The 23,354-nt window shown below is 41.0% G+C and overlaps 1 protein-coding gene across 5 annotated transcripts in view; it reads right to left on the bottom strand.

The window, feature by feature from the left end:
- Positions 1 to 1,882: 1,882 nt before the first annotated feature.
- LOC144798733 (uncharacterized) overlaps positions 1,883 to 23,354 on the bottom strand; it is a 784,842-nt gene continuing 763,370 nt past the window's right edge. For 4 of the 5 annotated variants that reach the window (XM_078669743.1, XM_078669744.1, XM_078669747.1 and 1 more), the window contains one exon: positions 1,883 to 4,670. In XM_078669743.1, coding sequence (XP_078525869.1) covers positions 4,386 to 4,670 — 285 coding nt within the window. In that variant the 3' untranslated portion in view covers positions 1,883 to 4,385. Of the gene's footprint in view, positions 4,671 to 12,852; positions 13,035 to 23,354 lie in introns of those variants that run through there. The other variant, XM_078669748.1, reaches the window with a different exon arrangement.

Here is a 23,354-nt window from a genome sequence, read left to right as displayed (position 1 = left end):
AAAGCCAGGTTGATCAGCTATGGTTAATTGAAGCATCAGTTATACAGTGGAGAACCCTAGTACTGAAAATGCTAATTGCATTAATAGCCTAGCCTAGACTGAGGGGGTAATGACGGGAATTTAGAAGCTTTTAAGAAACATCCACTGGTGCTCGTCTCTAGGAGGCAGAGTACAGGTTTACCATTAATCATAAAAATCCCACAAGGAACATTTTTATCATCTGAATGTTTTCTGGGACGTTGGCAGCTTCCAGACTGTCCTAATAATTAGGCTATTGATTCTGCATTATTTGAGTGAATTCAGGAGTATCAGTTAGAGCTGGCAAAACAGATTTCCTCGAATACAAAGTTTCTGATGGAAGCTCTGGACTATTTTACTCAGAACAAAATAGAGGCACAAGTGTGGTTTTTAGACAATGAGAAAGCTTTTGATTTTGTGTCCCAGGAGTGTCTTTTTTTAATTCTCGCTAGATTTGGTTTTCCAGAAAAATGTATTTGCATAGTGAAATATCTGTATAAGGACTCTATGGCACATATAATAATCAATTCTAGAAATGTGGGTAGCTTTAGAATAAGTAGGGGTACACGGCAGGGGTGTCCCCTATCTCCAATCCTCTTTGCCATATTTATAGAACCTCTGGCAATAGCCATTAGGCAAAAAGCACTACAAACTGCACCTCTACACGGTATGCCATATATAAAACTTTACGCTGACAATATTGTTCTATTTCTTAAACCTGAGCATTCAAAAGGAAATTTTAACGATTTATGCAGAATTTCAAGTGCTGAGTGGGTTTAAAATTAATAATGCTAAGACAGAAATTGTACTTTGCAATTGTTCAGGCCAGAAACTACTAAAATATTTTCAGCCACTATACAATTTGAAGCCCATGAGGTATTTAGGGATATATGTATCGGGAAATGTGGATGAACTCTTTGCATTAAACTAGGTCCCCATAATGCAAAAAGTCTTTTGCTTATTCGCAAAATGGAATCAACTCCCAATTTCAATAATAGGAAGTGTAGCACTGCTACACAGTCAATTTTACCATTATTTAATTTTCTATTTGCTGCAATCCCCTGTGCACTATAAATGTATTGTTTTAAAGAAATATATGGTCTATTCTCATCTTTCATATGGGCCAACAAGGTACAGAGATTAGCACTAGCCACTTTAAATAACCCAAACGAGGAGGGGGGGGGCTTGATCTTCCAAATCCAAGGAAATACTACTGAGCAAACTTTGCACATTACACACATAGATTTTCTAACCATCTTAATTCCCTAGGTATGGATCATTTTTTTTATGTTAAGAATACTGAATGAATATAAAATTATAGATCCTATGAGGATAGTCAGGAATCCCAAAAATCCCAAGAAAGTACGTTATAAGGTTTTCCAGTGGTTTCTGAAACAAACAGGCTGATACAACCTGGTATATTAACCAGTTGACCGCGGTGCGAATATTGCCGCGGTGCGGGTGTTTTATTACTGGGCGCGGTCAGGGCGGCCCACGGCCGTCCTCTGCACACGCCCACCGTGACATCGGACGGCCAGGGGCCGTCCGACGCAAGCAAAGGATTAAAGCAATGGGAAAGAAAACAGATATAGGCAGGTGGGAGATTTTCTTAATTCAGACACTTGGAAAAGATGAACAGAGATAGAGACAGGTCTATGTCACTCTTTAGAAATGTTCAAATGGTCTTTTATTCAAATAATACATTTTTTAGAAAATATTGATCCATCTCAACTAAGAGAAAGACTAGAACTCAGTGAGGCTCTACTAGAAACAACGAGACAGAGGTCAATAAGTAGCTGGATAAAACTTTTTAATACTTATAGGACCAATAATGTGTACGAAAAAGCCCAAGATAAATGGCAAGAGAAAGGAGGCCTTCAGATCCCAAGGGTGGTCTGGAATAGAATTAACAATTTTAATATTACATTAACAAGAGGCATCAATTTCAGGAGAATGCAATTCTACACAAAGTGGTTACTATACAGGCCTCTGTCTTTTCTGCACAACATATACCCCCAGATTGAGGATAGATGTTTTTGCAGCTCTGCAGAAGGGTGAGGTACCTGGACTCATCTTGTTTCAAAGATTAAGCAATTTTGGAAAGAAATGGAGAAATACTGTAGAATGAAGATTGATTGCTCCCCTAGGGTGTTCCCCAAACATAACGATGAACAAAATACAAGAGGAATGTTTATATATGTTGGCCTCTGTGGCGAGAACACTTTTTCCCCAGAATTGGCGAAGTGATAATATCCCCACTTTCCATGCCTGGCAGGCAAAACTGCATAGAGTAAGAGAGCTGGAGAGACGCTATGCCATAAGGTCGGGCACGTACATAAAATTTGAGAAACGCTGGAAATCCATAGGAAGTTAACGAGCAAATTAGATAAGTGGGAGCACTAAAGGTAAATTGTGCAATATGTGGGTTTTCTATGTGCTTTTATGCTATTTCTTACTAGCATTTTTATAGTGATATGTTTTACTGATTGATTACGCTTGGATGAATTGTGTCAACCAAAACTGAACACTGTAAGTTCTTCATTTTTGTATATGAACAATTGTGTAATGAACTTTCAATAATAAAGACATTTAAAAAAAACTTTGATAAGTCATCGTTGGTGCCCATTTACTAAATCTTTTCTACATCACAAAGCCACAAAAATGCTGATTTTTCAAATTGTTTCTTAAGTCCACATGGAAAATATGTCTTTTACATGCATGAACAAATGTAAAAGCCGCTTTTGCAGAGACAGTCCTGTCCCACATTTGGCATATCAAACTTTCACACAAAATAGACACATATCATAAAATGTTGCTTTACAACCATCAGAACAGCCCTGATTGCATGTTGTTGTATGAGGCACTCATATGGGTAGTTTAATACCACACTGTGACATCTGATCATAGGCCATTGCTGCATGTTCTGCACCATACTAACTTTTACCTCCTTAAGGGTCGGATATGTTGAATGACCATGTACAAAGCGCAGGCCAGGGCACAGAGAGCTTTTAGGATTTGCCTAATTGCAAGAACCAAATAAACTTGTACATTTTGTGTGTGAGAAAACCGGGATTTTGCAAAACTGTATATTTTCCTACAGAAGTAACTGGCTGATAATGCACTAATCTCTCAGGACTGGCTCAGGATATTTCTTGAGACTAGGTGGGGCATATTTTCCTTTCAATTTTCAAGTCATGTAGCTATCTCTATATTCAGAGTATCCAAGATTGATACACACCAGTAGGTGGCACTGTCGGTGACTGCCTTCATGTCCAATACATAAAAAGAGCCATTCATCCATCACTGAAGAATGAGGACACACAAATAGGACTCCACACTGAAGCAAGTTAGCATTTTTTAGGGTCATTCAAGCTTTCAAAAATCTTGCGATACCAAGGGGGATCACAAATATTTGCAAAGAGATAAGAATACATTCACTCAAACCCACCTACAACCAAATAGCTTTTAACTTAAAATGAAAGAAATGTTCATTGGTACAGACATAAACTGTTTTTATTTGACTCAAGTCATCTATTGTAAGCTTTGGAGTGCAACAAAGGAGGGTGAAAAAAATCCAAAATACAATACAGTTTCCCAGTGGAGAAGAGATGTCACTTATTAGAGACAGAATCATTGTGTACCTCTTTAAATTTGTAGACGTTTTAGTGTTCCTTAACATAGTTATTTCCAATTTTGAGTAAAACAATTCAGTATAATAAAATCACATTCTAAAGGCCACCTAAAATTATTTAGGCATTTTATACATAATCCTAAATAGCTTCAAAATAAAGTTTGTTTTAGGCCAATATGTGTTCAGTCTAGGAGTCTGCTCTAACCTGGAAATAATCTTGATTTTGTTTATAATCCATTTTCATATTAAACTGCCATAAAAAATCATCAGATAGATGCTGTGAAGCTAGAGCTACCACAATTCTCCATAGTGGCTTCATTTCACTCCCTTAGTTGATCAGAAGTGTCCATTGTGCTCATCTTACCTCTAACCGTTCTCCCATCCCTTCCTTTCATTTAAGAGTGAGAGGTAATATTGTGGATGTTATGAAGCAGGAATATATTGGCCTAGACAGTTCAAGTGAAAACATTTCCACATGGGCAACAGCAACTGTTGGGCATGGTTTAGTGCTCTTCTTCTCACTGATCACACATTTGAGAGATTATTATAGCTATCTAGCTGTTTCTGCTTTATCATAGTCTTTGCCATGGGAAGATATTTTGTGCGTTTAAAAAAACTGTTTAACACTAATCTTTTCACATGGCATACATATATGTAAATGTAATATTTTCGTATTCAAGGATGTCATTTTGTCTGAGAAGGATGGTGGCAGGAAGGTAAAGTAAGTGAACAATTGTTACATGGGGACCACACGGTTCTTCCCACTGTGTGGTGAACGTCTGTCCCTCCTTGCTTGCTTGTTATCAACAGTGTTGTTTCTATTTCGCACATGTGGATGTTTGAGGAAATTGTGGATTCTCTTCGAAACACAGTTGAAGCTGAAGCATTTCATGGCACTCTCCTCAAGATCTTCCTCCTCTTTGGTTAAGTCTCCATCATCCGTGATGTCAATAACATTGTCATCTGCACGTGGGATTACTACTGTTGGATGTATGTTAAGTTCAATGAACAAAACAAACCCCTGAAAATAAAAAAATTGAATTGTTAACTTAATTTATTTGTGTGCAGGGTTCTAAAATGAGTGTTTCATGCTTTCTGTTCAGACTGTATAATATGTTTCTTTCTTCCCCAATCATTCAATTTCACCAACATTTATCTGCAAAGTAGGATTATAACACTGAACAATTGTTGACAATTTGTGGACATTTTGTGTGTTACCATACCTGAAATATTTTGAAATTGATGGATTACCTTTCTTGAAGACCTCATGTATGAGTTAGTCATGTCAGAAGTAATCTAGGTTCAATAACCTAGTCCCTCTTTACACTCCTAGAAAAGGGCAAAGCATAACGGAGCATGAGAGGGGGCGAAATGTACCTATCACTCCATGTCAGAGGACATCTATCCCACTTACCATGACATCCATGTTCACTACCTGGATTTATTTCCTGCCTGATTAAAGCATTTCACTGTTGAAAGATAGAGCCACTCTTATATTTAAAATGACTAGTTTATTAATATGTTTTTTACGGTAAGGTCATGCTAGAAAATTGATTTAGCTTGGTGGCAATATATCTTCATTGTATTTTGTATACAGGTAGGATGCGGCAGCATCAACTTTGATGACAGTGGGATCTACTGATGTTTTACCTCTGGGTCACTTATCTTGCCACGTTTTCTTTGTATGAGCACATTTGACCATATCTGTCTTGACCTGATGGGAAAGAGGTTCCACATGCAGCTTCAAAATGCTGTACAAGCCTGCCCTTTTTTAATTTTTCTGACCGGCTTTATATTTTCTCTCAGAGTACTTAACAGTCAGCAAATCCACTGGCGACATTCCACCTTTCATGCAATGGTTCCCTGAAAGGAGGTATTCTCAAAATGTACTTCAAATAAAAGTGTGGGTACCTACTACCTCATTGTTAATGGGTGGCGATGGTGCACCGTAATATAGTTCAGCGTTTTAGGCTGTTTAACTGAATCCTCTACTGGGGTGGCTGCCTACCACCCTCTCTGTAAAGACCTTATCAGTTACCCATAACTGATGACCATACTTTCATCATGTATGTAGTGTGTTTTGTGTTTTGTTGCATGTGTGAATAACCAGGACTGGTATGCATGTGTGAATATCCTGGAACCGGTATCTACCTAGGCGCAAATGAAACAAGATAGGGATTCTTTGCTGTCTTTTTCTGTAGCACGATGAGCTTGGCATTTTGACTGTGCCTTTGTTCAAGGGCCAGTGCCTTACGGTATAGTTCTCCAATGGAATGGGTAGGACAAATCATCAACCCTTTTCTTATATAGTTTCCTGTTCTCTCTGAAATGTACTCCATTTATTGTATTATGAAGGCTATCACCTTATAATCAGAGCTGTTTGGTAAGACCAGTGTGCCGCTAATTCACAAATGACCTTCATCAGGTCTGACAGAATTTATATCTTATTTCACGGTTGCTATTTGGTTGGCTCTAACTCCCTACTTTTACCAATAGTGTAGGGTAAACCCCAAGTCAGTAATTTGTGCTTCACCAAATATTGTGGGGATTCTTTACTCCTGTGCTAAGGATGAATTTGCCATAGGCAAGATCATGCTAGTTGCAGTCTTTCTCAAAGGACCGGATAAGATCTGTATACAGCCCTGTTGACATATGGAACATCACCTCAACAGCTTAGATCACTAAGAGTTGAACAATGCCTTTAAAATAGCTGGAGAGAATCCAATACTAAAGGCAAAATGGCAACTGAGAAGGAGGACCTGCAGATACATTTTCTAAGTAGGCATCTAAGTGAGCCTGCCCCAATGCCTGAAATCACATACTTTAACATATTAATACCTACCCTCAATTGGGACACAGTCAATTTTCACAGAATTTGTAGTTGAACCCTAACCTTAATTATTAGTTCCCATTTAGTAATGGTTAAGCCTTTGGACCAAGTGGGTGGCCAGGCCCTTAGGTGCCATGACAGATTGGAAAATCCTGACTGCAAGTGGCCATTTCGAGTTACCTTCACTTAAGCAGTGCTTTGTAAGGAGGTTTTGAAACACTCCAACTTTTTATCCCCAATTAAAACCCTTGAGAGACTCTAAAACAAGTCTCATTGCTTTCATTTGGAACTGTGTCATGTTGAATACAGATGACTCCATCACCTACAGACCCCCTTTAACTGGACAACAAGACCTTGTGGAATTGATGACCTTCCTACTTGTAAGCTATGTGTTTTGATATGGGTAGTACCCTAATTGATGTCTAATTAGTGAGCTTTTGGGCTGTTTTTACTGAAATTACGGCATCGGAGTACAAAGCCACTGAATTGTTCAGATTTAATGCGTCTTTTATTTAAACACCATGTATGCACTTTTGAGGAAAATGCCTCTTTTCGTATGATTCTCTCCATTTTTTGGACTGATGCTTCCGGTATCCAAATCCAATCTGACGCATGGTAATAATTCTAAGGTAAGGAATCTGTGGTTAAAAGTCTCCATCAGAAGTTTTATGTTATACGTGTGTTTACAGTGACAATACCCCAAAAGTTATTTTCAATGTAGCAGGGTTAGCTGTTCCATAGGAAAGCATTGGGATACAATATTAAATGTAATAATGATATCCCTGCCTTGGAGGCAGCTACTAAGTTCATTCTTGGACTTTTAAAAATATTTATTAGTAGCCCACTTCACAATTTGCAATAAATATTTTTAAGGTGAACTTGCTCCCAGAGCTGAGATAAAGGTCTTGGATGTGAAAATGTGTTCTGTCTCCTCCCCTGACCCTTTAAGCAGCCAGGAACCAATCCCAGTGAGGTAGAACCTGCAACCAGAACTGGTTTTGAGTGACCACAGATGAGGGTTTGCTAATTTCCCTGGCCACACATTTAGGTGGGGCATAGGTGCTCTGCACAGGAGAATAGAGGTTCCACCATATTTGATTTAGATATAGAGGTGCCCTATGGAATTGTTTGCAGTGCACCACACAGAAACTGCTAGTTAAGTGGAAAGCGTTACCCCTGGGAATGTTTTCCATATAGGAGTCATGCCTACCCACAAGCTAGTGCCAGACATAAATATATCACATTTAGGTACGCTCTTCAGAACACTACTGGGCCTGTGGAAGGCAAAGGATGGACTGTACCTGCTGTTGAGACCGGTGAAGGGAACCTGAAAGGCTGAACCGGCTGTCACTTGTACCCAGAACAAGGAAGTGGACTCCGTGAGTCAATTGGCTGACCTCCCTTTAAGCTACAGGAAAACAAAAAGCTTTTAGAAGCCTTTTTCTTGAATATCCCAGCAAACCAGTTCCAACTGGACCTGCGTTGGACGCTTCTGGTACTTTCTGCTAGAGTAACTCTAGACTTCCCAAGTGTTGTTCCTGAGCTCTCGGGACCGCAATCTGTGTCAAAGTACACTCCTCCTAATATCCTGAAATACCTGTGACTTAGAAACCTTTGGGCTCCAAGGAGCTCCATGGAGAGAGAAAAAAACTTCCAAATCAATTTGACAAAGTGGCTTTGCAGCTGGGCCAAAGATTCTGGTTGCTCCCACTCAGACTTTTTTAGCATTCAGCAAATCCGTTTCAGCAGGATATCATGGAGAAGGAATCCAGCCTTGTGAATCCCTGTGCGTCTACAGCTTGCAGCCTTTCCCCACTAGAAGAATCTCAGCTTCAAAAAGTGACTAAGTCCAAAGGAAGAAATCTTCTTCACTCAGCAAAGGGGCCCAAAGTACACGGCAGGCGAGGAACCTGTCTTGGGTGCACATGCTGAGCTTTCTTAACAACAGTCAATGGCTACACTGGGACCTTTTCTGATGGTTATCCAGCCTTTCGGAGCCCATCTCGGCCATAGCCTGCTGCCTTGCCCCGCTGAGGACATTTTACTTCTATTTCAGAGGCTAAGTAGGAAGGTAAAACTTCTGACCGGGACGAACATTGTTTCCGGTCTTAAATTGCGTCTAGGTCCCAGTCAAGCACAACCAGATTACTGAAGTTGGCGCCTAATGATTTTTGATGCTATTTTCATTTAACACTTTAAGAAATTAATATCTCCAGTTCACCTCTCTGTTTTCACGCATTGGAGTGGGATTCTATTGTGTTATGTTTTCAACTTTTTAAGTGTTTTGGTACTTCTAAATGCTTTGCACATTTTCTTAAGTTAGGCCTGTCTGCTCTGTGCCATAGCTACCAGGGATTGAACTTCAAAATCAAAATAAGCTTTAATCAATATCACAGTGTGAATCATAAAAGCATACATAATAAAACCAATATACGGTGTGCAAGATAAAATACAATATGCTGTTTAAAAAACAGATAAGATAGAGATGCAGATAAAGCTTAAAGAGGAATAACAGTACTCTGTCCCATAAAGATTTTGATAGAACAGCACCTATATACAAATTTAGAAGTAATTGTAAATAGAAAAAAGCTGGACGACACTGCATACAATTTAAGGGTTTTACCAGTGGTTTAATTAATAAGTGCCTCAAATCTGAATACAATTTACAAAAGAACAATATGTGCATGGTAGTCTGTTTAGATAAACTGTCACAAGGGCAATGCACTAGTTCACGTGACCAATTGTTAATGTTAGGAAAGCTGGTTAAAGGATGAAAACTGTCCAGGTTGAATTGTGCCAAAACTAATCTATGTTGAGCATTATGTACACTTGCTAAATAGGGTTGTCAATCAAAGGTGGTTAAAGTCATCGGATTTTTAAGTAAGGATGGTTTGATAATTTCATTGGACAACCTTGTTTCTTCAAGCAACGCTAGGCACTCCAGTGTGAGCGCTTTTCTAAGTTACTGCTCGGCATTTCTGGTTGATCGAAATATTCAGAATGACCAATGTCAGACAGAAATTGGTTGACATACTTCAGCCAAGGAACTTTGGAAACACAATTTAATCTAAGGCAATCCTTCAGGAAGGCTTGATTGAGCTACTTATGGGCCGATATCCAGATTTTTTGCCAGAGCAAGATTGGCTCAACTTTTATCCGATCTACCAAAAATGGAGCTCCCAGTTTTTAGTGGCAGACGAAGGTAGAGAAACGTTTAAGAAGAGCGAAGAGACTTCGCAAATAGGCATTTTCTATCAGTTGCAAGGAATCAATGTTTACATATCCCCAAAGCTCGGAACCGTGCATTGAAATATATCGACATTCAGAATTACACATAATCATGATCTCTTTTGGATGTTTAATGCTTGATTTCTGAGAATTGAGTACGGCCATGATAGTTTCAATTAATTGAAGTCACCTAGAGTTCACTGCGTCTTTCCAGCTCCCCTCCCGATCAAATAAAATCCCTAAGTAAGAGAAAGTTGATGTATGATTTATAGTGATGGTATTGATTTGAATGGTACAACATTTTGCAGCTCTTTTACCCACTTTCATGACAAAGGTTTTACTTAACTTGGTTTGCAGCCCCAGATTCTGCATATAGTGGACACATTCAGTCAGTAGGCACTGTAGTGCCAACGGAGTACAGACCATAAGCACCGCATCATCTGCATAGAGGAAGGTCAGGACGGGTCGATGCCCAACTTGGGAAAGGTCTTGACATTTAATCACTAAGGTGCAACCCAAGCTGTTGATATACAAACTAAATAAAAAGGAGGCAAGTACACACCCTTGGCGGACTCATCTCATCTCTTCATGCTAAGTGGCTGTGTACAGTCACCTTTAAGACCATATCGTACCCTTCCTGTACTTGTCGAATATAGGTACCTGAGTAAGTTAACTATGGTGGTATCTACCCCATAGTAAGCATCATAGTCCAAAGTTTTGTGTGTATAACACAATCAAAAGCAGAGAACAAATCAGCAAATAGCATAAACAAATTACCACGTTTGATATGTATTATTTTCCTATCAGTAATTTCAAATTAAAAGCTTATTCCTTTGTCCCAATTCCTAGTTGAAAACCATTTTGTAAGTCTGAAATAATATTATTAGAATAAGCAGAATCCTGTAGTCTTCACAAAAGTATGCGACCAACCGCTTTAACTAAAGAGTCATGTAAAGAAATAGGACTATAATGAGCATGACAGTTGCAATCGCCTTTCTTGAAGATGGGCACAATATGTGGCTCAGACCAGGAATCTAAAAAAACTGGACTCTAACAGGATCTAAAAACAAGGTTTAAAAGAGGGCCCCAAAAATCGAAGTTTGCTCTAAAGAGATCAATCGGGAAACCATCTGGTCCCAGAGCTTAAACCCCCTTACTCGTCTTCAAAGCAGCTATGACTTCTTCAAGAGTAAAATTGAGATGAATCGAAGTATGATAAGAAGCGGTTATCAGCCAAGGAAACAGAGGTAATGCCTTCCGTTACATTAGAATGTACTTTAGACTAATGAGCAAACCAATCTTCCTCTGTAATTGCAATTTCAATATGGGGCCTAACATCATCTCCTAAAAAGTGGGAGTTGACAACATGCTAAAAGGCCGTATTGTCAATATTGCGGCAGGCCTCACGTAAATGTACCCACATTTCCTCTTTAAAACTTTTTTCAATGTTTGATTGTAAGTCTAAAGCATACCGTTTCAATCCAGAGGTGACTTCAGACCCCAGCATTCCTTGCGGCCCGAGTGCCACCAACGTGACACATCGTTCACGCCTGAAGGTGCTTATTAGGGGCCAGGTCCTCCCGCAGTGCGGTATGTGTGCGGGTGTGCCTTGGACATGTGTGGGCGTGACCGGGCAGCGCCAAGAGCGTGCCCGTCTTAGCCCATCCATGGCCGGGCTGGGCTTACCCTCTTGGTTCCATGCTAGTGGTCCATGCTAGCGGGACGACATTGGGACAGCAGCTGGCAGCAACTGCCGTAGCGTCTTCGCTTTGTTTAACATTGGGAAGGAGCTAGGAGGACAAGGACGTGGCTTGTGGCTGACTACTGACCGCAGGACATCGATTGTAGAGCCAGCTCATGTGAGTACTTTTTCCAACCCCTCTGGATTGTTGTAATCATTTAGCCCGGGTACGGGAGGTGGGTTCATAAGTTAAGAGCTCCATGGGGAAGAAGAAAGGCACACCCCGTGCTCCCCATAGGACTCAAATAAGAGAACCATTGACTCATTCTTGGTAAAAGCGATGGGGGCAATTACTAAAGAAATAGACAAGACAGAGAGGTGCCTCTCTCTGGAAAAAGCAGGGGCAGCATCATTACTCCTGGGGAAGTTCTCGGCCGTGCGGCTGAAAAGTCTTTAGAGGAAGCCCTGGGACAAGGTCAGGAAGAGGAGGATCCGGGGGTTCCTAGCCCTGGCACAATCCTAATTAACACTGCTGCTGGTCAGAACACACGGGATAGGGCCATGACGGCCCCTACCCATGGTGCGGATTTAAGTGGCCCCCGCTCCTAAGAAACAATGGAAAGTAAATAAAATAATAATTCCGGTAAAGAAAGTGGAAGGCACTGCAGGCTTGGACATTAAGGACGCCCAGGTCTTTGAAGACTTAAGGTGCCCTTGGAACAAAACATTGTGGAAACATTGACTGGTCTATTGAATAACTTTATAAATTAAATCGCTAAAGTTTTGAATGACACCAGAGTCACACTTGGTAAAATTGATAAAGCATTGTCTCCCCTTATCCAGGTCACGCAGAGCACAGTTTCCCATCACAAGGATACTCAACCAGTAACTCCTCAAGTAGTGGCACACACTGAAACGCAGATCCCTCAAGTAATACCTGGAGTAACAGGTATATGACACAGTCATTTGAATTTGGGGATAAGTCTACCCGGACCAGTAGTACCTATAATAGTGGGCTGAATCAAAGGGGTCACAAGCCACAACAATGGCCAACCAGTAGGGATAGTGTATTTGCCCCTAATACCCCCGACCTACCAGTCATAGATCTCCCACCAGCGCTACTCTTAAACCGTGGTCCTGGCAGGGGTATCAGGACTAAATTGCGCAAAGGACGAGTCCACCAACCAGTTGCTTAATAAAGTAACACACTGGTTATGCAAATATGCTAGGTTTAATATGGCTGAGCACAGGCCCATTCTGATGGCCAGGAGGGTAGCTTGGATTGGCAGGACCAAGTAAACATTTACAGGAGATAGCGTGATTGTCACACTTAGGCATTTATGGAAGGAGCGGTGCTGCACTCCGATCCAGGTGCACAGCTATTAGAGTAGTCTCAAATCCTTTTCAAAGACTCTTACACTTTCATCACAATAACTCCATGTAATCCAAAATGTTTGACTTCAAACCATTTTATTTTTCTAGATATTTTAACACGTGATATGCTTCTGTTTTACAGCTTCTCATGCATCGGATATGCCCATCCAGACCTTTTTCCGTGCACGTTTTTTAACAAAACATCCTTGGTTGCAAGTGATTAAATCACCCAATGCATTTCGGACTTCATTGAGTCCTTCGTCAGGGGTTCTCTGCAAAATTAAAAAACGTGGGTATTAAAATCTAGCCTCAAATCCATTAACGATTTACATGAATGTTCAAACAGCTTATGTACTGTGTTACGATTTCTAGCGTGTTCCCCCTAAATTCAGAGACAACAGCCTCCGTAGTAAAACTTAAAGAATGCTCAAGCACACCACCAGAACGTATGTCTTTAACCTCCACTTGCCTCAGATAACATCACAGTGCTTACCCTCCAATTCGCTTCGCCCTCCCCTTTCATGTGTTCAGCTTAACTTTCCCCCAAAGTGATATAATACACCTCATACCTTCAAAACAAAACATAATATTCTTCCTCACTCCAGCATGTTACTCTCTCGATTGGCGGTTGACTGCACGCCGAATTTTAAACTCTTATATCACCTGGTCAGTTACCCCGCCTCTGGGAGCAGAACCTATTTTAACCATTCAATTAACACTGTGGTTAACGTTCCTAACTACATTCCCCATGGTGCACCTCGAATTCAGCCTGACGATCCTCAAGTGGATCAGAACTCTTGCTTGTAACGCCTTACTAATTTCTACATTCCTTAATTAAAATGATACTTAACCCCGCCCTCCCTTCTGATGTTTACTATTGCGCCATAAATCCAATGATGAACAAACTGTACATGATATTACGATTAAGGTAACACTTAGTGCATACTGAGTACAAAATGTTCCCACAAGGATGTTTCAAACACCCATATTATGTCCGTCAACTCGTTGAAACCCAAAGTTCACACACACGAATCTTGAATTCCTCGGACGTGCAAATCACGTGTTGAATATGTCCATTTTAAATCCATTCTACTTTATTTTTATCTGTGGGTGCTTCTGCAGGTAGGGCAGAAAATTGAAGAACACTGTTAGAGGTTGCAGAGCACTCCAGTTATCTCTTGTGTAAACCAAGTTTTTCCAAATTATAGGCTGTATGAATGCTGTATGCGTGCCACCTGGGTTACGTGAACTGCCCTCTGTCACGTCGGTAATTAAACATTTATGGAAGGAGCGGTGCTGCACTCCGATCCAGGTGCACAGCTATTAGAGTAGTCTGACCAGGTGATATAAGGGTTTAAAATTCGGCGTGCTGTCAACCGCCGATCGAGAGAGTAACATGCCGGAGTGAGGAAGAATATTATGTTTTGTTGTGAAGGTATGAGGTGTATTATATCACTTTGGGGGAAAGTTAAGCTGAACACATGAAAGGGGAGGGCGAAGCGAATTGGAGGGTAAGCACTGTGATGTTATCTGAGGCAAGGGGAGGTTAAAGACATACGGTTTGGTGGTGTGCTTGAGCATTCTTTAAGTTTTACTACGGAGGCTGTTGTCTCTGGATTTAGAGGGAACGCGCTAGAAATCTTAACACAGTACATAAGCTGTTTGAACATTCATATAAATCGTTAATAGATTTGAGGCTAGATTTTAATACCCACATTTTTTAATTTTGCAGAGAACCCCTGACGAAGGACTAAATGAAGTCCGAAATGCATTGGGTCATTTAATCATTTGCAACCAAGGATGTTTTGTTAAAAAACGTGCACGGAAAAAGGTCTGGATGGGCATATCCGATGCACGAGAAGCTGTAAAACAGAAGCATATCATGTGTTAAAAGATCTAGAAAAATAAAACGGTTTGAAGTCAAAAATTTGGATTACATGGAGTTATTGTGACGAAAGTGTAAGAGTCTTTGAAAAGGATTTGAGACTACTCTAATAGCTGTGCACCTGGATCGGAGTGTAGCACCGCTCTTTCCATAAATGTTTAATTACCGACGTGACAGAGGGCAGTTCACGTAACCCAGGTAGCCCGCATACAGCATTCGTACAGCCTATAATTTGGAAAAACTTGGTTTACACAAGAGATAACTGGAGTGCTCTGCAACCTCTAACGGTGTCACACTTAGGCACCCAGAACTGGCCCACAAGATCCTGTCTCACTCCCTGCAATCATTTTCAGTAGAATCGGGGATTAAACCATTACCTTTGGGTTTTTTTTATAGGACACCTTTTAGTTTTATACCACCCCAACGCATTGTTGTGCATGAAGAGGGTTCTACCCTGGGCGGGGACTCTCGACATTACACAATGCATTCGCCCCCTTGAGGGATCTAAATTATATAGACTGACTACAAGTGGAGGAGGATATGGGCAGAGTTACTGACATTTGGGTCGAACCCGCTGGTAAACCATGTTTGACGGAAGAGGCCAATTTCGGGGAAATAACATGAATCTCTCCTGAGTTCAGGGACCAAAGTCAGATGCTGGCTACCACTGCAGCCTCCTTCCTTGTGGAACGTGGCAGGTTTAGCCAGTAAGTTTTTGGATGAGCAGTGGCTCCAATACATCAGAGATTTTCATTTAATGTTTATTCAGGAAACATGGGAGCCAGTTAATAACTTTTTATTGAGGGTTATAAAACTTTTTTCTGCCCAGCAATAAGGTCGAGTGCAGGGAGAGCAAGGGGGGGGGGGGGAATTATGTTTATAGACCTCAGGATTCACTGTAGGTGGAATACCCTTTTGTGGGACTCTGATGCCGGTCAAACACTCACATTATCGAGTAGCTCATATCGATTGGTTCGAATTAATTTCTATAATGTAAGATCACACTCACAGGGATCGGCTAGCCTTGACGAATTAAGTAGACGGCTGGCGCAAATCCAGGGGACGGCCTGTCGCAGTCTCAATTAATCTTAGTGGGAGACTTCAATTGCCATCTGTGTCCCAACCTAATGATGACTCATTGAGTCTGGTTGACCTGCACATCAAGTGAGGGACCACATATGGAACATACTCTGGAAGGGCAAGATTTGAATGTCCTCCTAAACACTTATGGCCTAACTCATACTCTGGACTTGATCGCTACCCACCCTGATTCAGCTGTGCCCCAGTTTATAAATGCAGAGGCTGCTCATCGTTTATTGATTTCATATTTGTGTCTCTTATATGGAGGAGGTTTATATCCTTTTTTAATATTAACCATAGTATATTTAGTAACCATAATCCTGTAACCATGTCACTTGTTACCCTTGGGAATCAGCCTGTACCCCATAGGATAACTGGGGGAACGATCTCGGCAACTGACCAAGGTAGGCTGTTACATTGGGTACAGGCCGATAGTGTTGCTTTTAATAATTCACTTTTTAGTGTAGGCAAACAGGAGATTTTGAAATGTTTAGACCCACAAGTGCAAGGGGAAGAAATAGTTCATGCATTTATTGCTTTTACACAATCTATGGGCGATTTATTAACAGTGTTGGCAAACTACCCTAGCATGGCTGTCCCAAGAATGTTTGACGGGCAGTGCTCTCGGGCCCTTACAGATCTTAAGATGGCCCTTAAACAGACACTGAGAGAGGGGTCGAGTGGAGGCTTGCCTTAAAATATACAAGCAAGCCGTCAAGGGGCGGAAGTGCCAACCGCAAAAGAAAGCCTGGGAGGACCTAAAGGGGCATCTGAACTAAAGGACTCTACCCGTTTCTGGAGGGTCATTAACAAACCATGTTTTAAAGATTTGAACAAACCTGGGCTAAGCCATAATATTTTACCAAAGCAATGGCAGGCTCACTTTGAGGGAGTGTATAATCATTCCCACAGAGAGGAGCAATTACAGCAACTAAGCCCTGATCAGAGATCCCATTACCTTTACTTTGGATGAGGTGAGATTAGGAAATTGAGGGACTTTCGCGCAATAAGGCGCTGGGGCCAGATGGGATCCCACCTGACCTTTTCCAATGCTATACAGAAATATGGGCCCCTCTCCTAGTGAGGGTTTTAAATGTGACAGTAGCATCAGCAATGCCAGCATCATGGTCTACTGCCACCATTGTATTGATTTTTAAGAAGGAAGATAGGGACAGCCCACATTCTTATCGTCCCATATCTCTTATTGATGTGACAGTGTAGGTTCTGGGTCGGGTGCTACTGAATTGGTTGTCTGAATGGGCACAGGTCAACCAAATAATATCGGATGTACAATATGGGTTCTGAGCCGGTAAATCCACTACAGATCAATGCCTCAACCTTTACCTTATAATTTCAAAATACACAATAGCTAAATGGGGGGCGTTGTATCTATCTTTTATGAACCTCACTGAGGCATTTGATCGGGTGTACTTTTGTACACTCTGGAAACTCCTTGGAGAGCTTGGGGTGGATCCGGCAATAACTAATACCCTATTGGCCCTACATTTTAACACTATAGCAGTGGTCAGATACACAAAGGAGGGGAAAACCTTGGATCATTGTAACTGCTCTAGTGGGGTCAGACAGAGTTGTATATTAGCGCTGTTTTTGTTCACACTATACATTAATGGTCTGGACTCTGCCCTGACGGCCTTACAGGCTGACACCCTGAGGATAGGCACAAGACCAGTCTCTGTTTTGTTATATGCGGATGGCGTGGTACTCCTTGCACATATCCCAAAGGGCTTGCAGCTTTCATTGGATGGGTATGTGACTTTTATGGATACAATTGATTTGTCACCTAGCCTAACTAAATCCTACATAGTGGAAATTGGAAAGCAGAGCAGGAATCCCAATACATACAGAATAGGCACATATAGTCTAGGGAAAGTACCGGCCTTCTTGTATCTAGGTATTTTATTTGATGAGAAATTTAGTTTTAAACACTTATTAGAGGAGAAAGTGTCTAGGAATGACAAGGTCTACAGGAGCAATTGTAAACTATGATCATAGATTAGGCAACTGGCCACCTGGGACAATTTTAAAGTTATGCACCTCCTTCTGGACTTCTAAAGGTTTATATGGTAGTGAGGTATGGGAATATAAGGTGGTTAATAATTTAAAAACTGAAGAAAATAAATATTTTAGGCGGATGCTGAAAGTTCCTCATAGTACCCTTGTGTGCTCTGTACATGAGGAATTGGGGTCTAAGTATATCTCTGATATGGTGGCTGTTAAACCCCTTCTGTGTTGGATGAAGTTCTGGTCCAATGAGGAGGCAGGCTTTAACAGGCTAGTAATCCAAGACTGCCTCTCCTTCAATTATATGTAAAAAAAAAAAACAGTGGTTAAAATATGTAAAGGACACTCTCACCGCACTAGGACATGAAGATCTGTTTACTAATTAGACAAGGTGGGATCTCAGGAAAAAGCGATTATCAAAGATTTGTTTCTTAAACATGTCACTGCACACGTGAGGATAGGGAGATCAGGAAACCCATGGTCAGAGAGCACATTTTAGCAAAGTCAGTGCAGGGCATAGAACCCTATTTATCCCTTATAACAAGTGCTCATGATAGATTTTTAATTATACGTTTTAGATTGAACTTATTTCATCACTTACTGGCTTTACCGCCCGGCTTCATGGTGCACGCAGAACATAGAGGACCCTGCTGCTGCGACAACAGGTCTCCACAGGATACCTTACATTTTGTCCTCCTTTGTCCATATTACTCACATCCTAGACAAGTGTTCCTTAAGGGGCTTTTATAAAAGCTTAGATTTAGGCAGGCATGTGTTGCCTTACTGTTTTTACAACTTTCACCCAATGTTTTTACACTTTTTTCTGTTTCTAACTTTTTAAGATCTGCTTTAAGGATAATAACCATTAGAGGTGACTGATAGTCATTTTGCACTGTCTAAGGCTGCTATAAAAGTCTTGAAACGTGGGTCACTTTTTAGGATCAGGTGTGGTTTTCACATGTTAAATTAATGTTAAAACTAGGATTTTATTGATCATACTTTTAATTGAAGAAAAGGCTGTTGGAAGTACTATGAACTTAAGAGACCAATGGGGTTAACAATTGTGACGTATTCCTATAGGTTCTGTATCGATCCCCCTATTCCTGCCCTGTTCTGGTTAATAATTAACTAGCAGCCATCCCACGGTGCAAAAAAACGTTATCTGATTAAGCCACACCACGGCACAGGAACGCGTTATCTGATTAGGTCATAACGCTTGCCATCTAATTAGGCAAGCACTATTCCTCCAGCCCCTGATAAGGCATACGGAGTTCTCAAAACAAATCAAACCTATGACAACCTGGGAAAATCCCTGCGGCCATTGTTTTGATTTAACCGAGAACTTCAGCAAAAGAATGTGCGAACAAGCCCGTTCGTATGACATCCTTATTGACGTATCCATGTCCATCCTTACGTCAATCTCGGCACCTTACAGGTATAAATATTACCGACATTGCCTTAAGCAAACACACGCGGTGGTGACGAGATCGGAGCAGCGAGACGTGCTGAGGAGCCCAGCAGAGAGCGAAGCCCACACGCGCTGCCCCGCCTTCCTGACGCGCTGAGAACAAGACGCTGCTTTTCTCCTGCCGAGAAATCCAGCTCCGGCGCTTCCAAGCAGCCCTCGCAGGCAGCTGGAATATCAAGACCAGAGACGAGAGATACCAGCCCTCAATCATTCTAGACCTCAGGTACAGAACTGAACAACCCCTTGCAGAGAATTCTTGAGTCAGTCCCTTGGCAAAACAAACTTAACTTAAACTGCTACTTATCTACTCCCGCCCACGTATTAGGCTTAGGTCAGGTACACTGGGGTAGGCGTGGTTAGAAGCACCAGTTGAGTACGATTAGTCAAATGTATATATGTATGTATCTATTTTATCAGTTTTAAATATCATATGGCTTAGAAACCATATCAATGCTTCTGCAGTATTATTTTATACTTCTGCTTTTATTGTATGCACTTTACTTAACCATAAGTATCGCAATAATATCGATTCATTTCTCTTGTACGAGAAAAGAGACTGATCAATAAATACCATCTTTTATTGAACACGCCCGTCTCTTCCTTTTCTCTACAATCTGGTGAAACTAAGAATGCACGTACTGACTGAGTAAAATAAGTTGTCTTTTGTTTTCACACGACTCTAGAGATACACTCTTGATTAGGGGAGAGCAAAGTTGTCATGTTCTATGGTTGTCAGAAACTAAATCCCTTCTTGTCTATCCAGGGAGGTTAAACTCCTCCTTGCCTATTCGAGAAAGTTTCTAGTGAACTCTGAGCTAGCTGGCAAAACCAAAAACTTTAAGTCTAATATCGTCAGTGGAAGACCTAGTTAACCTCTGCCCTAGGTCTATACTATTGAAGATATTATTCCAATGCGCAGAGCCTATTGGGATAATAGGAACTACACTACATGGCGCCCAAACGTTTGGATAGGCGATAAAACTAACGCAAGACATTAGAGTAACTCAGTCGTGCTTTTTCACACAGAACCCCTTTTTTCCCATAATACTCCAAAGACGTCTGGAGTGGGTGAAAGGCCATATCCGCCAAACCTCGCAGGAGGAGACTCCTATGTATGGTTCTTGGTTTAGTCAACGTTGAAGGATACACTGTTCCAAAATATTGTGCATCTAATCTTTGTTTCCATAGAAACCTGATCTGCAAATAAATAAAATAATCTTCTTGACAATAGTATGTCAGAAACTGAAGAAGAAAGGGAGACAGCTAGAATAGCAGCTGAACTCCTAGCAGCAGACAATACTCTGCTGGAAAATGACCCAAATGCAGTACTCATCCCGGTCAACATAAGGACATCTATAACCTTAAAACTTATAGAAAATGGACTGACACCAAGAGGTGGTACAGTCATATTCGTAATTGAGGCACACGAATATCGGCAGACAGAGGTATTCTATTCATGGATAAACTTTCCAGCAGCAAACGCTGTAACAAAAGAGTTCCACTATTATAAAATAGAGGAACCACCGGATATCTACACTCCTTTCGAGGAGGTGGAAATACCACTCAAATTCCAAGAGCACCTGCTCTTGTTTCATGGCGCCCTAAAACATAATGATCACATTACCAGGCTCGGCCCACTAGGTAGACCAGGAGCAACGTGGCCGGTCCTAGCCGGATATACACCACATCCAGACATTGAAGAAATGCCTGCAGCAGAGCTTTTAATACAGCTAAAACAACTAATCAAAATACATAGACAATTAGTCCAATATGTAATGCGGACTTCAACAGTCCAACCAGCAGTTAAAATTCCACAGCTGAACCCTCATCAGGGTAACACAAATAAAATTACTCCTCAGAACATACAGTCCAGTCTGGGTAAAGTACCCGCAAAACGGGAACAAATACCCTTCTGGCTAGCACAAAAAATCACTCAAATAGAGGCGGTGTTTCCAGACACCACCCCGGTAGAAAAACACAGGATTCTGCCTATCTGTCTTCCAATGGGAATCGCACCACACGTGGAAGACTGTGACACTTGGGGTACAGTCTTTGCTTCCATATACACAAAAACACATGGTGTACCATCCATGTCAGTAATACCAGATGTGCTAAAACAAATTCAAGATGAATACGGTCCAGAACCCGCTTTAACTCTCGGTATGAAACTACTGAAGGACTTCAAGCAGGTCTCGGCTATATTATTAGCCAACATAAAGGGAGAAGCAGCAAACGTGGCGATCCGTCAAAGGTTAAAAGAGACAGATATAGCAGACCAACCAACTGAAATTGCCAGAATCATAGAGAAATCCTATGAAGAACTAGGAAGAGATAGTCTGGGTGGAATACCGGTAAAACCTCAACTGATTGAAAGTCCTGAAAAGATATTTATTAAAAATAATTTAAACACTCAAAAAAGAGCTGGGATGGAAACAAACAATCCAATCCTAAAGAAAAAAGATTCCAGTCCAGAGGAAGGTCTCCTCGGCGGAGAGAAAGATCTCCGAACCAAGGACGCAGGTCTCCCCAAAGTGAGCCCTCTGGGAAAAAATACAACCTTAGAAATAGGGATAATATAAAGAAACCTGATAGATATCAAGATATTGATACACGTCCCTCTCAATCTTTTCAGACTTCCTCGCAGAAATCGGAAAGAAGAGGACGATCAGAACACAGGGAAGAGCACGTCAAGTCCAAAGACAAGGAACCTGCTCATCCAAATAAAAAGTTACAATTTCCAAAAAAGAAGGTAGCCAGTATTAAAGTAATCAAAGATGCCGAGAATACTGAGAACACAGCTGAAAAACGGAGAATGGGCTCAGACAATGCTAGACAGCGCAGCAGAAGTGAGCATAGCTCGCAAAGTCCTTATGAATCATCTGGAGACAGTGGACACGAATGAATACATTCAGGTGGAAACTGCAGACACCAGAGTTAGCAAACCTCACAAAATATATGAAATAACATTACGTATAGAGGGGGATAAGACTAGAAAAATAAGGGGACTATTTTGGGATAATCTCTCCCAGGGCTATGACATCCTTCTAGCTGAGAAAGACTGGCCACCAGAGTTTGTCAGGGAGTGTCCTCATGGCGAAGAAATAATTATGCCTGCCTTCTCAAATCATATTCCAATTCATAAAAAATATACACTTGCTAGAAAGTGGGCAGTAGCTCAAGCTCCTGCTTTATATAAAAATCATGTAGGATGGGATGAGGACTCTCCTCCTCACAAAATCCAGTTAAAATCACAACCTACTGCACAGAGGCAGTACCCAATTAAGCAAGAAGCTAAAAAACAGGTAAAAGAGATCCTATATCAACTTGAATACCAGGGGGTGATTGAAACTTGCACCTCACAAATGAACAATCCTTTGTTTCCTGTCTCCAAACCAGACAATTCATATCGTCTTGTATTGGATTACAGACACCTTAACTCATGTTGCAAAACTTTTGCAGTACAAAACTCGCATAGTGCTGCACTAATGAATAACATAGTGCGCAAAAAATACAAAACAACATTAGACATCTCTAATGGATTCTTTTGTCAGAATATAGCACCAGAGAGCAGATATTTGACTGCGTTCTCGGTAAATGGCTCGCAAAAAAGCTTCTGCCGTTAACCCCAGGAGCACAAGAACAGCCCAGGATTATTCTCAAAGAGAGTAACAGAATTACTACAAACATACGATGACGAGGCATTATCATATGTCGACGACATTTACCTAACAGACGATGACTTGGATACTCACTTGAAGAGAGTGAACACCATAATACTTGGGTTCGCAGCAGAGGGTTACAAATTCAACTTTAAAAAGTCTAGAATTGCCCATCTAACAGTCCTGTTTTTAGGATATGAATTATCAAGTGAAGGCAAAAGCATGGCTGACAATTTCCTAGAGAAATGTGCTGTACTCCAAGCACCTAGAACACTAAAAAACCTACAATCAATTCTAGGCTTCCTAAACTTCGGAAGAACATACATTGCAAATTACGCAGAAAGGGTGAAACCCCTTTATGATCTAATAAAACCAGATTTTAAAAGAATCAATTGGACTCAAAAACACACAGAAATTTTGAGATCTTTACAAACAGACATGTTAATTAAAACAAAATTAGAAACACGTGACAACACAC

The sequence above is a fragment of the Lissotriton helveticus genome, chromosome 12 (assembly GCF_964261635.1).
Source record: "Lissotriton helveticus chromosome 12, aLisHel1.1, whole genome shotgun sequence".
Lineage (NCBI taxonomy): Eukaryota > Metazoa > Chordata > Amphibia > Caudata > Salamandridae > Lissotriton > Lissotriton helveticus.
This window is presented reverse-complemented; position numbering and strand designations above follow the sequence as displayed.